We start from the raw sequence: 14,093 nt of genomic DNA, 5'->3' as shown, positions 1-14,093 counted from the left end.
GCCTTGCCTCCGCTGTCGGCGCCATTGACCACGCGGCAAGAAGACGCCATCTTGGGCGTGGCTGGAGAAGAACGGCGGGAAGCCGCCATCTTGCGCTCTCCGCGGCGAGAGGCCGCCATCTTGAACACGCGGCGATGCGACGCCATTTTGAATATGCCGCCTGGTGAGTCATCGGCTGAGGATGGTGCAACAAGGAGTCACAGTCGTCATCTCACGACCGTCAAAGAATTCTCCATCGGGGGCGATTGGAGTGCTTTCGCCTGCAGATTTCTGGCGGCGGTACGCTCAGCAAGGTGGACGGACGCTGAGGCATTGGAGGTTTTACCGACTCTTCTCGATGACGAGTCGGTGAGATTCTTCCGCTCCATCAAGGCGGAGAAGAAGAAAACATTGAGAGGAGTTTTCGACGAGATGGCAGATGCATATGAGCCACCGGATGATGCTCATCGCCGGTTTGTTCAACGTCAGCGAGCACCCGAGGAGTCGCCGGTGGCATACAGGGGTGCGGTATTGGAGTTGGCCATGGCTGCATACCCGGAGATGGAGCCTGACCTGCTCGAACCTCTCATCTTGGGTAAGATGCTCGAGCTGTCCCGGGATTTGGGGATTCCTATGCCAGTGTGTGGCCACGAAAAGCTTACGTCCCGGGCGGCCGCTAAATGTCTTGATGCCCAGTTCAACCTGCGCCGTTGGAAGCAAGTCACGGCGTGGACGGGGGGGCCCATCGTCGAGGGAGGTGCCGTGGGTTGGGATCCCAAGAAGGCGGTGTACGTTCCTGACGGGGGGGGCCCGCAGGAGCTGACAGCCGCCTCTGCTCAGTGGTCGGCCCGCAGTACGCCGGGGCCGCGATCTGCGCCACCGCCATGGGAGCGTCGGGACGGGGTGCCTGCGGCGCGGCGTAACAACATCGACTGCTTCCGCTGCGGCCATAAAGGCCATTACGCCAGGGACTGCTGGGCCCGCGTCCCGGGTCCGCCCCAGCAGGAGGCCTCGTCAGCGGACGTGCCACGGAAGGATCCTCCAGGACAGGCAAGTCAGTGCGCACCAGACACCCGGCAAGGCTTGACACCTCACTCATCACCGTTGTCGTGCGATCCGGGTGTTGTTAATAACGGGGGGAAGCCATCGACTGGGCCACGTCGCTCGGTAACGCAGTGGCGTAAATTGGCACGGCGGGTCGTCGCGGCCGCTACTGGTTCGTCCACCGTACCTGGTTCTATACAAGGGGTGGACGTACGTGTGTTAGTGGATTCCGGGGCGTCCGCGACCATTATATCGGATGTCATTTTCCATCTGTTGAACATCCCACCTGAGGCCGTGCGTCCGGTTTACGATTCTTGCGTCGCTGCCAACGGGGGTAGCATGGGCATTGTGGTCCAGGTGGACACTACAATATCTATCGGGGGAGTGTCGGCCTCGGGAATTGTGTTAATTTCGAGGTCCCTCGCGGTTCCTTGCTTGTTGGGAACTGACTTCCTGGCCAAGATGCCCATTCTAATTCGAATTAATCAAAACTGTATTGAATTACCGGGTGGCCGAAAAATTACATTTCTACCGTCGCCCTGGAGGCGACCTGCTCCAGTCACTCAGGTGCAGGCGCTGTCCGAGGTATCTGTTGATATTCCACCTGGCTCACAGATGCTTATCCCCTTGCGATATCGGAAGCCTGTGCCTGGTCGTCAAGGTGCAATTGGGATTTTGTTATCGCCGTCCGCCACTATAACGGGCGGAGCGGCGCTCGTTGGGGCGCAAACTATTGTCCGGCATGACCAGCAGCCGTTTCTGCAGGTGCTTAATGCAAGTTCCGAGAATGTGTGTGTGCCGGCTGGTACAGTTGTGGCACATGCCACTACGGCGTTTACGGCACAAGATCATCTGGGCAGCCAGATCGTGGTTGGTGGTGTTTCAGGTCCTGGTGCCGCTGATAATCGCTGGATCGCCGAATTGTGTGGGGAAAATTCTTCCCTTTCCGGTGAACAACGTTGCGCGCTTCGTAAATTATTATTGAGTTATTCTGATGTGTTTAGCTCCGACGATTTGGACTTGGGACGCACCTCGTTGCTTTACCATCACATTGACACAGGGGACGCTGCCCCTATTCGGTTGAACTCGCATCGGATGAGTCCGGCGGAGCGAGATCAGGTTCGAGGGGCAGTGAATGAAATGTTGGCTGCGGACATAATCTCCATCTAACAGCCCATGGGGCGCGCCTGTTGTTTTGGTTAAAAAGAAGGATGGCAAATTGCGCTTTTGTGTCGACTTTCGTAAGTTGAATAAAGTGTCTGTGGCAGATGCGTACCCCCTGCCGCGTATGGACGACTCCCTCGATGCCTTGTCGGGGGCGAAGTTCTTTTCAACGCTAGATCTCTCTTCGGGATTCTGGCAGCTTCCCCTTGATGAACCCTCGCGGGAGAAGACTGCTTTCCGTACGCCGCAGGGGTTATTCCAATTTAACTGTCTTCCGATGGGGCTGAATGCTGCCCCAGCCACATTTCAAAGGTTGATGGAGTTGGTGTTAACGGGGTTGCAGTGGGAGACGTGTCTGATATATTTAGATGATATTATCGTCTTCAGCCGCACATTTGATGAGCATTTACTGCGGTTGGAGGCGGTGTTCGCCAGGATGCGTTCCGCAAATTTGAAATTTAAGCCTAAGAAATGTCACCTACTGCAACGGTCCGTGCGCTATTTGGGGCATATTGTAAGTGCGGACGGGGTGGCCACGGATCCGGACAAGACAGCATGCGTCCGTGACTGGCCGACCCCGGCCACGGTGGGGGATGTACGTCGCTTTTTGGGCTTTGCCTCATATTATCGGAGGTTTGTTCCGGATTTCGCGACGATCGCGAGGCCCTTGCACTTCCTTACGGGTAAAGGAAGGAAATTTGCTTGGGGACCGCCGGAAGAGGCGGCGTTTCAGAGCCTACGCGATCGACTGGCTACGGCACCGAGGTTAGATTATCCTGATTTCGATCACTCCTTCATTCTGGATACGGATGCGAGTGACACGGGCATTGGGGCCGTGTTGTCTCAATCAAAAGGTGGTGTGGAACGCGTGGTGGCGTATGGTAGCCGGGTTTTGTCTCCGGCAGAAACTCGCTACTGCGTCACACGCAGGGAACTTTTGGCTATTGTTTTCTTTCTCCGCCAATTTCGACCGTATTTCTACGGTCGTTCGTTTATTGTTTGCACGGATCATGCGGCCTTGCAGTATGCTCTTAAGATGGACCAACCATCCGGCCAGTTGGCGCGGTGGCTGGACACGCTGCAAGACTTTTCCTTCCAAATTCACCTTCGGAAGGGGGTGCGTCACGCGAATGCGGACGCGCTTTCTAGGTTGCCGCAGCGATCCCCTTGCGCGTGCGCATCGGGGACGCATAGATGTGCGCCGATTCAGCAACCCCCTCAGCCTGTTGCGTTGGCGGTCAACGTGCCTGAAGCTCCAAAGGAGCCGGGACCGGCTGATGGGATTCTGAATCTTCCAAGGGCTGTGTGGATTTGGGAACAAATTTTGGATGGTTCATTGGTCTCGTTACGGATTCGGACTGCGAAGAAGAGTGGGGGACTGGGTACGGGTGGTATGCCGGAAACCGCTCTCCGCGATGGTCTGCTGATGTGGAGAAAAGGGTTACAGGAACGCTGGCGTCTGGTTGTACCGGCATCCTTGCGGTACGAGTTGATTAGGACTCTGCATGGGGACACGCTTTTACATCTGGGGGTGCAGAAGACCCTATTGACGCTGCAGCGAGCCTATTTTTGGCACGGCATGACAACGGATGTCGTCGGTCACATTCGCGCGTGTCCCGATTGTGCCCGGCAAAAACCACCTAAACAACCATATGTGCCGCCTATACAGTCTATTCAGGTGTCTAGAGTTAACGAATTGGTGGCGTTGGACATTTTGGGACCCTTCCCGCCATCCGCTAAGGGAAATAAATACTTGTTAGTTGGGGTAGAGTACCTCTCCCGCTGGCCGATGGCCTGGCCTTTGCCTGACCAGTCAGCGGCGTCTATCACAGACGCCTTTCTATTCGGGTACGTTATGGACAAGGGGGCGCCGGAGAGGCTCCTCACAGACCAAGGCCGTAATTTTTCTTCTAAATTGTTGGGGAAGGTGTGCACGGCTCTTGGAACTAAAAAGATACGGACATCTCCCTACCATCCACAAACGGATGGTATGGTCGAACGGCTAAATCGGACATTGTCCGCCATGTTGTGTCACACCGTGAGTGAAAAACAATCGGATTGGGATTTGCATATCCCTGGGGTACTTTCGGCATACAGAATGACGCCGCATGCGGCTACAGGATATTCGCCGTTTTTCCTTATGTATGGTCGCGAGAACGTGCCGCCAATGGATGTGCAGTGGGGAACTGGAGTGAGGGGACCTGCTAAGCCTCTTCCTGATTACATTCGGGATACCGTTCGCCGGGTTACTGAGGCACGGGAGGGGGCCCGCATGGCTACTGCCAAAGCCCAGGCCCGGAACGAGCGGTGTGCTCGACGCTCGAAGGGGGAGTGCCCCTGGAAGGTGGGGGACATGGCCTGGCTCCATTGCCCGCAGGTGCGGCCAGGTACCTCTCCTAAATTACACAAACCATGGCAAGGGCCGGTCCACCTCATCGAGGTTCCCAACCCACAGTCTGCGCGTGTTCGGTTTGGATCTCGGCGTTGGTTCGTTCACACGTCGCGCTTGAAACCATATGTTGCCCCTCGAGACGATGCGTCATCTCCCGATGTTGCTTTGCCGGGGTCTGTGGCTGCCGACTCATCCTTGCCTGTGCCTGTTGACCTTGCAAGAGCGCCTGTCGTACCTTTTACAGACAAGCCGGCCGTGACATTGTTGGAGACAGGAGACTCTGCTCGGGGTGTGCCTACCACGGCTGCAGGGACTCCGAGCCCCGCCGCCCTTCCGACCCCGTCGCAGACACGATCGCAACGCACCCCCGACGCTGGGCCTTCAGGGACACGGGACCGGGACGTTGACGGGCCTCCAATAGCGACAGGAGGACTTCATCCTGTCGCTCCTAAAACCCCGTCACGTTCCCGGTCTGCAGGAGGGCCGCCGCCCGTCCGGGACGGACCGGCGACCCGAACGCGCTTAAAGTCCCTTACATTTCGTTAAATTTTACTGTTGTGTTGTTGTTGTTATATTTATTGTATGCTTCGTTGTCCTTGAATGTATGATGGTTGTGTTCGCTCGCATTACTTGTCTCGTTATTGTTCAGCCGAGGTCGGCTGGATTTTCTCTACGGGGGAGGGTGGTGTAATGCGGGCGTAAACGGCTTCGCGGATATGACGTCATGGGGGGAGGAGTTAGGTCACGTGGGAGAGATGGGTGAGGTCTTAAGGGAGAGATACCGGAAGAGACGGGAGAGGGTGGGAGACAGAGTTAGAGTGAGGCCACGCAGGGCGGAGGTCGAGGAGTGGCGAGATCGCCACATACACGGAGGATAAGACTTGGCACCGTCGGCCAGCGGTGACCAAGCACGGAGGAGCGACGGGCAGCGGTGGAGCTGCAGTGAGGGCAGCGGTGGAGCTGCAGTGAGGGCAGCCGGAGGACTGCACAGGGGATCTGCAGCGGAGCTGCAGAGGTGTGGAGGCTACGGGAGCGAGAGCAGCTATGGAGCTGCCAAGGGGAGAGCTCTGAGCGAGGGCCGTGCGGGAAAAGTGTAAGAACCCAAATAAAGGACGACGGAGACAGAACCAGGATCGAGTCCCTTATTACACTAGTAACGAATTGGCATGTTCTGTTGACGTGACAACCCTTACTAATTGGCTGTCGGGTGGTGGTGGGTTTAACGACACATTTATATTTACGCGATCTAACCCAGAAAAAAAAACGTATGTTATTCGATGATATTGGTCGCAAAAGCCTACTTATTAAAGAATAGTGTTCTGGTGAACATTGTGCCACCAAATATCTGAAGAGACATGCAAACTGCAAAGGAGTTTACACATTTTCTTGTCAACGATAAAACTATACGTTAACCAAGACCTCAACAATGCACCTTGCCGCTAACTCAAGTCCCAATCTCCATTTTCAAATTATGCTGTCACCATTCTAGAATCTCACCTGGCTCCAGAAGCGTTATGGTGAACAGAATGGAGCAATGTGGATGTCCAGAATAAAATAACAATTATTTTTTGACCAAAACATCGCACCTCCTGGCTTTGAAACTCCTCAATAACACTAGTGTATTATAAATGCATCAGATTATCAACAGGCCAATATGCACACATGTCTTTCATGAATGGAAAATTAAATAAAAGCCTGTGAGACTGGCCAAGCAACCCAAACTATGGACCATACAGTAAATCAGTGTGTAAGAATTGGTTTTACTCTTTCCGGAAATAAAACAGGTGTAAAGATGTCTCAAACAGTTTTAGACAAGAGAACGCCAAAAGGTGAACAGCACAAAGACAATGCACTATCAGGGCATGTATAGCTCGGGGTGAGCAGCTACATCATGGGACCTTTCTTGCCAGTATCAAAATATAAGAATTGGTTTTACCTTTTCTGGCAATAAAACAGGTGTTATGATGTTAGCTGCTCACCCCGAGCTCTTAATGTCCTAATAGTGCATGGTCTTTGTGCTCTTTGCTTTTGGCGTCCTCTGGTCTAACACTATTTGAGACTAGGCTCTAAAGAAAGCTGTCTCTGGTGTGGGATCAGTTTCAAAGTCAATGCAAATATTACCAGAGCATGTTTTTGTTTGCATGTTCTCCACAAGTATGTGTGGTTAATGCAGACATGATCCCTTGCAAAAGGTTTTAATACACACAATGGACAGGAAGGACAAGATCAGAGGGCTCGCATAATGCAGATGCATAATGTACGTTGGCTAATTAATTCCACCCCCCCCCCCCCCCCACTTTGCGCAAGAGCGCAGAAGTCTGGTCACCACATCTATGCCTCTATATAAGGAACGAAACAGGTGGACTTCTCCACAAATCTGCCTGTTGCCTGATGAAGCTAGTTGTAATTACTGGTGAAACGTCGTACTCAGATTGTAAATGTTGTGGCTTGACACGCCGAGGCGCATATAAGCGGACTCTTCACCGGGTTCGGGGCTGCTAGTGTCAAGAAAGAAGACGCCTCGTGAAGAAGAGTCAAGCCTCAAGTCAGCGGACCAGCCAGTAGCCCTCCTGGCTGGGTCACGCTAGTTGTATCCAAGAGTCCGTTTTAGTGAGTGATGGTGTGTGTTAGTTAGAATAGGTCGATGGTCACCACCCTATGTTAAGTGTACATTGAGTTAATAAATAGTGTTGCCTCCCAAGAAGTTGTGTGTGCCTATTTTGAGCCCATTACATATTTACGCAATCTAACCCCCCAAAAAACTCTCTATTATGGACTAAAGTTTTCTGTTTGGTGTTTTAACATTTTTACAGCCGTTATATTGCCAGAAAGGGTAAACCCGATTCTTGTATTTTGATACAGGCAAAAAATGTCCCTTGATAAATCACTGTCGTCTGTTCTCCTTCAATAGCGGAATAGCAAAACTACACAAACTCTCTCCTGAGACCCTCTCGTGGCCAGCATACCTGGACATTTCACATGTAAACAACTTGCCATACACAAGAATAGAATAGAATGTATTCCATTATAGTTCGCCATATACACATCTGCATGCAATGGCATGAAAAAACATCAAATTCACAGGGGCATAAAAAAAAAAGACATTTTAGGCCCATTTTCATTTTTACATTCACCCATTAGCACTGAAATGAATTATGCACACAAACCAAAACACACACGTGTGACAGAAAACAATACAATACATTTATTCCAGGGGCATGGATAATATATAGTACTCAAATATATCACTCATTACACCTTTTATAATAGCCTCAGTGGAAGCTTAGCGGTCATATTGTTGAAGATTGTCGATTTGATGAATACACTGGTGCATTAATATTTTATTTAGTTTTGTGAGATTGTCACATTAGCAGGCTTTGATATGAGGTGGATAATAATGCTTCATTAGTCCAGAAATTAATAAATGTTTCACATGCACACAGGGGCTTTTAGTGCTTCTTCTCGCCTGACTTGAAAGCTTTACAAAGATAAGGTTGCATGAAACATAAAAAACCTTAATCAATCTTCTCACTTAGATCAAATCGGTAGGTAGTGGCAGGGTATGGATGGAGGTGATAGGAGACGTATCCTTTAAAATACCAACCCAAATGCACATATGAAAATTATTGGATAAATCAGCATGCTATTGATCATTCATCACAATGTTTCACCTCAGAATAGCATATTTTCACATCCAATAGTATGATTCTTAGTAAAAAAAAATTGGTTATACAACAATGATCTAGCTAATATTGTGTTTTACTAGACTTTTGGACAAGGCATAATGTATACATATATAGTGGCATAGTGCTGGCTGCTGGCGAAAAAGGAGATCTGCGGTGTTTTGCTGCATTGACGTCAGCAGTCCAACTGTTCTAACTAAGTAGTGCCGCCGACAATAGATGGGTTTAATAAATAGTATGTTATCCCGATGGTGCTTGCTAAATAAAGCAGTGCCTCCAAGTCTTACTGTCTCCAGTTAGTCACCACACATATATATGTGATCGTCATAAACAATAATGGGAGATATTCAACAAACACAATTTTGCAGGATGTAATCTATCTATATATATAAAAGTAAAACATTGTGCGTGGGTTTGTGGCGGGGTTTGTTTGTGGGTTTGTGTGTGGGTTCGTGTGTGTTCACGTGCTTGGCTCTCCAACGGTGGGGTTTACGAAAAATAAAAAATCCAGGTACCATACCATAAGCCCTGCTGTGAGCAAGCGCTGTTCCTTTTTCACATCCGTCAACTTTTAATGAGTTTAATTAGCGATTTTGTCCGTTTTTTTTGTGCGCTCCCCTTTTATTTATTTATTTATGACGCTTGCACGACCATACCAACTCTTGCGCCTTTGCTGGGGGGGGGGGGGGTGGCCCATGCCAAGTCGCACGCCTTCACGTTAAAAAGCCTATAAAAATACACTAAACACTCAGGTAAATTCTTCACTGTGTGATGTCCCCCCCACCCCGATGCGTGCAGTTACTACTATACAGTCGGTAGATGCTACCACTATAGGCCGTAGATATTACTGCAGAGCAGCCGGGGAGATCATGGCTGGGGGGGAGGTTCAGGGGTAGCAGCCCAGTCCCAGCCTGCCAAGGTGCCACCTCGGCCGGCTGGACAATCTAAGCGAGGCCGGAGGCTCTGCACGGGACTAGGCCTCACCATGCCACTGTCAGGCGAGTACTTTGTGCTATAGAGTCGATAAATACTACTATAGAGTCAGCATGTACTACTGTAGTGATAGCAGGTACCACCACAGTCGGTATGCACTGCTGTAATCGTAGCAGGTACCACTACAGTCAGTACGCACTGCTGTTAGGTTTTTAAGAGTAGTTTTGAAATATTTTTTGGCCCGCAAAACGCCGGGTATATACAAAACTTTCCTTCAAAAATATGAAGCATCACTAAAGACTGTGAGGCACACACGAGGCTGAATGGCAATTGGTGTCCGCTACGGTCCCTTTAGCAATTTAACAGCAGTCACTTTGACTGCAGCATTGTTTAGTCAGAAACGTTGTCCACTCGAGATTTCGTGACAATGTTGAATTTATCGTTTATTTCAGTGGTTTTACAGTTCGTTGGTGTACGTTCATAAAGTTTCACTCTGAACTTTAAGGAAGGTGCACATGCCAACTCGCCAATCTAACTGCCTCTGCTCACATGCATCATGCATCACAGCCATTTGGCTCTCTTGTGTTTTTTGTGAACAAAGTGGAATTCAGACGCAGATTGTGCTGAGTAGAGTAACCTGAATATGCATGAACAGGTCATCATTTAAACCGTACCTCTGTAACACTCTGCCTCTGATTGTCGTGAGGTTTTCAAAAACAGCAAAGTCTGTCATATTTTCTGGCCAAGCTTGGATCATAAGATGACCTTAATCGAACACACAAACACAAAACACAAAGCAATATATAACATTTAGTATCATATAATAACTACAAATTATATATATAAAACTATGGCAACAATGGTGATGCATCCCATTACAAAAAGTGCAAATATCAGCAATGAACTTTGTTGGACGAAATTGCTAAACATGCGTAGTTTTATTCTCCCTTCAATGTATTTAGAAAGTGGGTATTGTTATTTTTAAACTGTATTTAAAAAATATATATCAACAGTACCTGTTATCTCTTTAATGCTGCGAAAAACGTTTAGCTTATCAGGATCAAGAGGCGGGATTTTCATGTAATCATCCCTTGGAAAAAAAGGGAGAAATATATGGCACATTAATCACAGGAGTAGCGGCAGTGAAGTTAAATACTGAATACAACTACGTAATGACCAGAACATCAACCTAAAATTGCTCTTAAAATAAGTATTAAGTTTAAAACATAGTATGGCTACAATTAGTTCAAAATTAAATATTATACAATTCCGGGTTGCTTTTTCTTAATAGTGCTGATGAATATTTACTTCGTCATTTTAATGGAATTAGGTTTTAACAACACAACTTTTATACCATGTTATGTTTAATACAGTTATGTGTAATACAAGTGCATGCAGTACATGGAATGTGAGCAAGAAGAAGACTAGATGGATATGTGTACCGGAGCATGTAAACCCCAATGTTAAATACAATGGAAGACGAATACGTATCGACAAATTGTGTTCCAAAATAAAAGCATTGTTCACATTCTATTGTCAAAAAAAGAAAATCTTCAGCACAACGAGTAGTATGCGGACAATTTTTCAACAACGTTCTTTCAGACGTATAAACCCAAAGAGCACCGAAGCGGAAACAATCAACATATGACAAAATGTAAAGATTTAATTTGATGGTTACCCTTTGATGCCTGTGGTGAGGAATGCAATGTTTCCATTGATTTTTGTGCAGTTCTCAAATGTATCTATGTTGGTTGCATCCACCGTCTGTGATCGGCTTAGGTTTCCTGTTCCTATCCCGTCGCATGCTGCAAAGACATAAAAGACAAAGATCCTCCAAATAGCCTTAACAGACTGTAGGACCAAGTGCTGTCAGCGAGCATCTATGAAGGCTGGCACGGCACACGAAGGGGGTGGGTGGTCAGCACCACACCGAACCGCCTTTGTCTCCCGAATGGCTACGTTTACACACAGCACCAGTTACTCATTTGAGGTTGAGTCGACCTTGGAGAGGCCCAGGACTGTTTCAGATAATAGTTACTGCTGTTGGCCATGAGCGGAAATCAAACTCGGCTCGCCGGGTTTGTAGCGCAGTGCTGCACGCACACACACATATAACCACTCAACAAACGCAGACACATTTAGCAAGCTTTATACCATACAAAAACGCCTCTGAGCATTTACCTGATAAGCAGGTCCTAGAGTAGGGGCCACTGTATGCCCAGTTCAACTTTACACACGTACTGGTGGAATGGGCGCCAAGGTGGCAAGATGTTCACAATCTCGCCTTGTATACATAATATCATGGGTTCGAACCCAAACCTTACGCCTGTATATTTTGATTTTGCACGTTCTCCCCGTGATCGCGTGGATTATTTTCTTGGTCCTCCGGTTTTTCCCTCCACATTTACAAACATGCATTTAGAATATTTGGCTGTTATACATTTCCACATGATCACCACTTAATTCAGCTAATTCGTGGCCAGGTTGCTTCTGAAAAGAGCTATACAGTTCAATGCGTCTTATCTGGTAAAAAAACATAGTTAAAATAGGATTGAAGTTGAGATTTAAGCATCACAAAATAATGCTGTGGCTCAACTCCAGGAGCGGCTCACTCGGCAAATGACTGGTTGCCAAGAGGCCCATTCTAACACTGCCTCTAACTCAATAATTCCCTGTTTCCTCTTCTCCCTAAATCATCTGGCTTAAATTGATATGACATGTGTGTGAAATAGCTTTCAGAAATCTACATTAATACAAGTAGTGGTCGAAATATTTTATATAAAATATGCAAAGCATATCGCACACTGATTTAACACTAGGCTATTGCTGAAAAATGTTTATGTATTAATCACAACATCAAATAAGTGCATGGCCATTAGGGGTTACTATGATAAGAGACTATCTGATATAGCTGAGATTTTGTGTACATTTCGTTACATATTCAAAAAAGTTTTGACCGTCCCTCATAAATAAACATACACCTTAAAAGTATGCTAACAGCTGGTTACATTAACTGGTGATGGTCAAACTATGTAAAACATTTTCCGGCATAGCTGACAATAAGTAAGACTCTGTAGATTACACACGATTAGTATCGTTTTTCCTATGTGTGTGTAAGTGTGGACACGTTTGGCACATGCGCTGTAGTGACGTCACTGTCAATTGGTGGCGAATGTCAGGTTTTGGATATTGGATTGGACACATCTACTATAACATCTTTGAAAAAGGAGCATTATCGCTCATTGAGTTCCTCCAGGTTAAATAAATATTCTGATTCTGTGTGTGTATGTAAAAAGAAAAGCACTCTGGTGACACCCAGACATGCAGGAGGCACCTTTAGGGCAGACGTCGGTACAGGTCTCACATTTCTTCTTGCCGAATTTTTCCACTTCATGCTTCCCGGCTGGGCACGCTCGTACGCATGAGTTATAGTCCACCACGAAATTATCTGCGGGATGCCGCGCGTGGGACGAGTCCAGCATCAATGTACAGTAGTTCACGTCTCATGTTACATTGCCTCAAATAAGCCAAGCCTGAATGATCCCCCTGGCCCACCCCCAACTCCCCAAACAAACAAAAATCTATGCAAAATAAATAGGACACTTTCATCAAAGAGATTGCTTGCAAGTCGATCAAGATTAAAATTTTACAACCTTACACATTGTCGCTAACCTGGCAGTCGTTATGTAAGGTGCTCACCTCAATAGCAGGATTATAAATAAATGGGGGCATGTATAAATGGCAATTCAATATCAATTATAAAGCACATTAAATGGATATGCACTGATGGGTAAGCACACGGCAGTATTCATGTTATCTAAAGAAAATAACCGAAGTAGAAATGTCTCTAAACTCCTTTGTTAATTATGTGGTGATTAAGAAATAATCGCACCACGTGTTAATATTTAAAAAAGCGATTTTTTTTGGTGTAAATAACAGAGCTATTTTTGTAACCCAGGTGTATATTTATACCAATTGGGAACTCATTGTGATGATATATATTTATTCTCAATTCGCTTATTTTTGGTTTGCATTGGAAGGCCTGTGATATTTCCTGAATAAAAATGATTACATACATGTTTTTGTTGTATTTGTGGAGATGAAGCATCCCATGCTAATGGTCTAAGAAACGGTTATTTTTGGAATATTGGCAAAATTAAGAAAATTTTTGCATTAGTTGTCTGAAACGTAATTCCAAGAAACCATAAAGGTGAGTTTACCTTCCCATTTTGGGACTTAAAAGAAACACATGCTGATTAATAATGCCACAATTTGTATTTCCCTACCCCCAGGGGTCGGCAACATGTGGCTCCGGAGCCACATGCGGCGCTTTAAGGAACTGTTTCGTGACGTTACTTATTATGGTCCACCGTCTCGTATTTACATGCATCGCGGCTCTTCTTGTTTTTCTGGTTGCTTACCCCTACCATATTCTATGAAGTTTCCAGATTTTAAAAGGATTAAAGAGTAAAAACAGAAGTCATGGCGATTTGCTACTAAAATGAATAGTGAGGCAGTGCTCATCTCCCGTTTAGAGCCCTAAGCCAACGGTGGAAATCTACATTCCAATGGCCGGGGGCAAGTCTTTCCATTCGGAGAACCAATTGATGTTGACTTCCGCACAAATCGGGAGTCACTCTACGAACTCCAGGAGGCATGATGTGCTGAGTCAACCCCCCACCAGGATTTGAACTCGCAATGTTCCAGTTGCGAGCCGCTCGTTCGCTCCCTCGCTCGACCGCTCACTCGACCGCTGAGCCACTTAGTTAGCTATAAATAAATAAACACGGTTTCAAATTACGTTTGAAACATTCCAGGCTATTGCTAAAGTTTATTTATTATGGCTTTAGGTAAGTTAAAATATAATAAAAAATATGATTTCCGAACTGATGAGGTGG

At 47.1% G+C, this 14,093-nt stretch overlaps 1 protein-coding gene across 3 annotated transcripts in view; it reads right to left on the bottom strand.

Annotated features, from left to right (window-relative positions):
* Positions 1-14,093, bottom strand: part of LOC144934341 (receptor tyrosine-protein kinase erbB-4-like) — a 240,005-nt gene that overhangs the window by 68,817 nt on the left and 157,095 nt on the right. For all 3 annotated transcript variants that reach the window (XM_078860026.1, XM_078860032.1, XM_078860040.1), the window contains exons 8-11: positions 12,530-12,643; positions 10,874-11,000; positions 10,212-10,285; positions 9,870-9,960 (exon numbers count right to left, since the gene is read on the bottom strand). In XM_078860026.1, the coding sequence (XP_078716152.1) occupies positions 9,870-9,960; positions 10,212-10,285; positions 10,874-11,000; positions 12,530-12,643 (406 nt within the window). The remainder of the gene's footprint in view (positions 1-9,869; positions 9,961-10,211; positions 10,286-10,873; positions 11,001-12,529; positions 12,644-14,093) is intronic.

The sequence above is a fragment of the Lampetra fluviatilis genome, chromosome 1, assembly GCF_964198595.1.
Source record: "Lampetra fluviatilis chromosome 1, kcLamFluv1.1, whole genome shotgun sequence".
NCBI lineage: Eukaryota > Metazoa > Chordata > Hyperoartia > Petromyzontiformes > Petromyzontidae > Lampetra > Lampetra fluviatilis.
The sequence above is the reverse complement of the archived record's forward strand: the minus strand, read 5'-3'. Positions and strand labels throughout refer to the sequence as shown.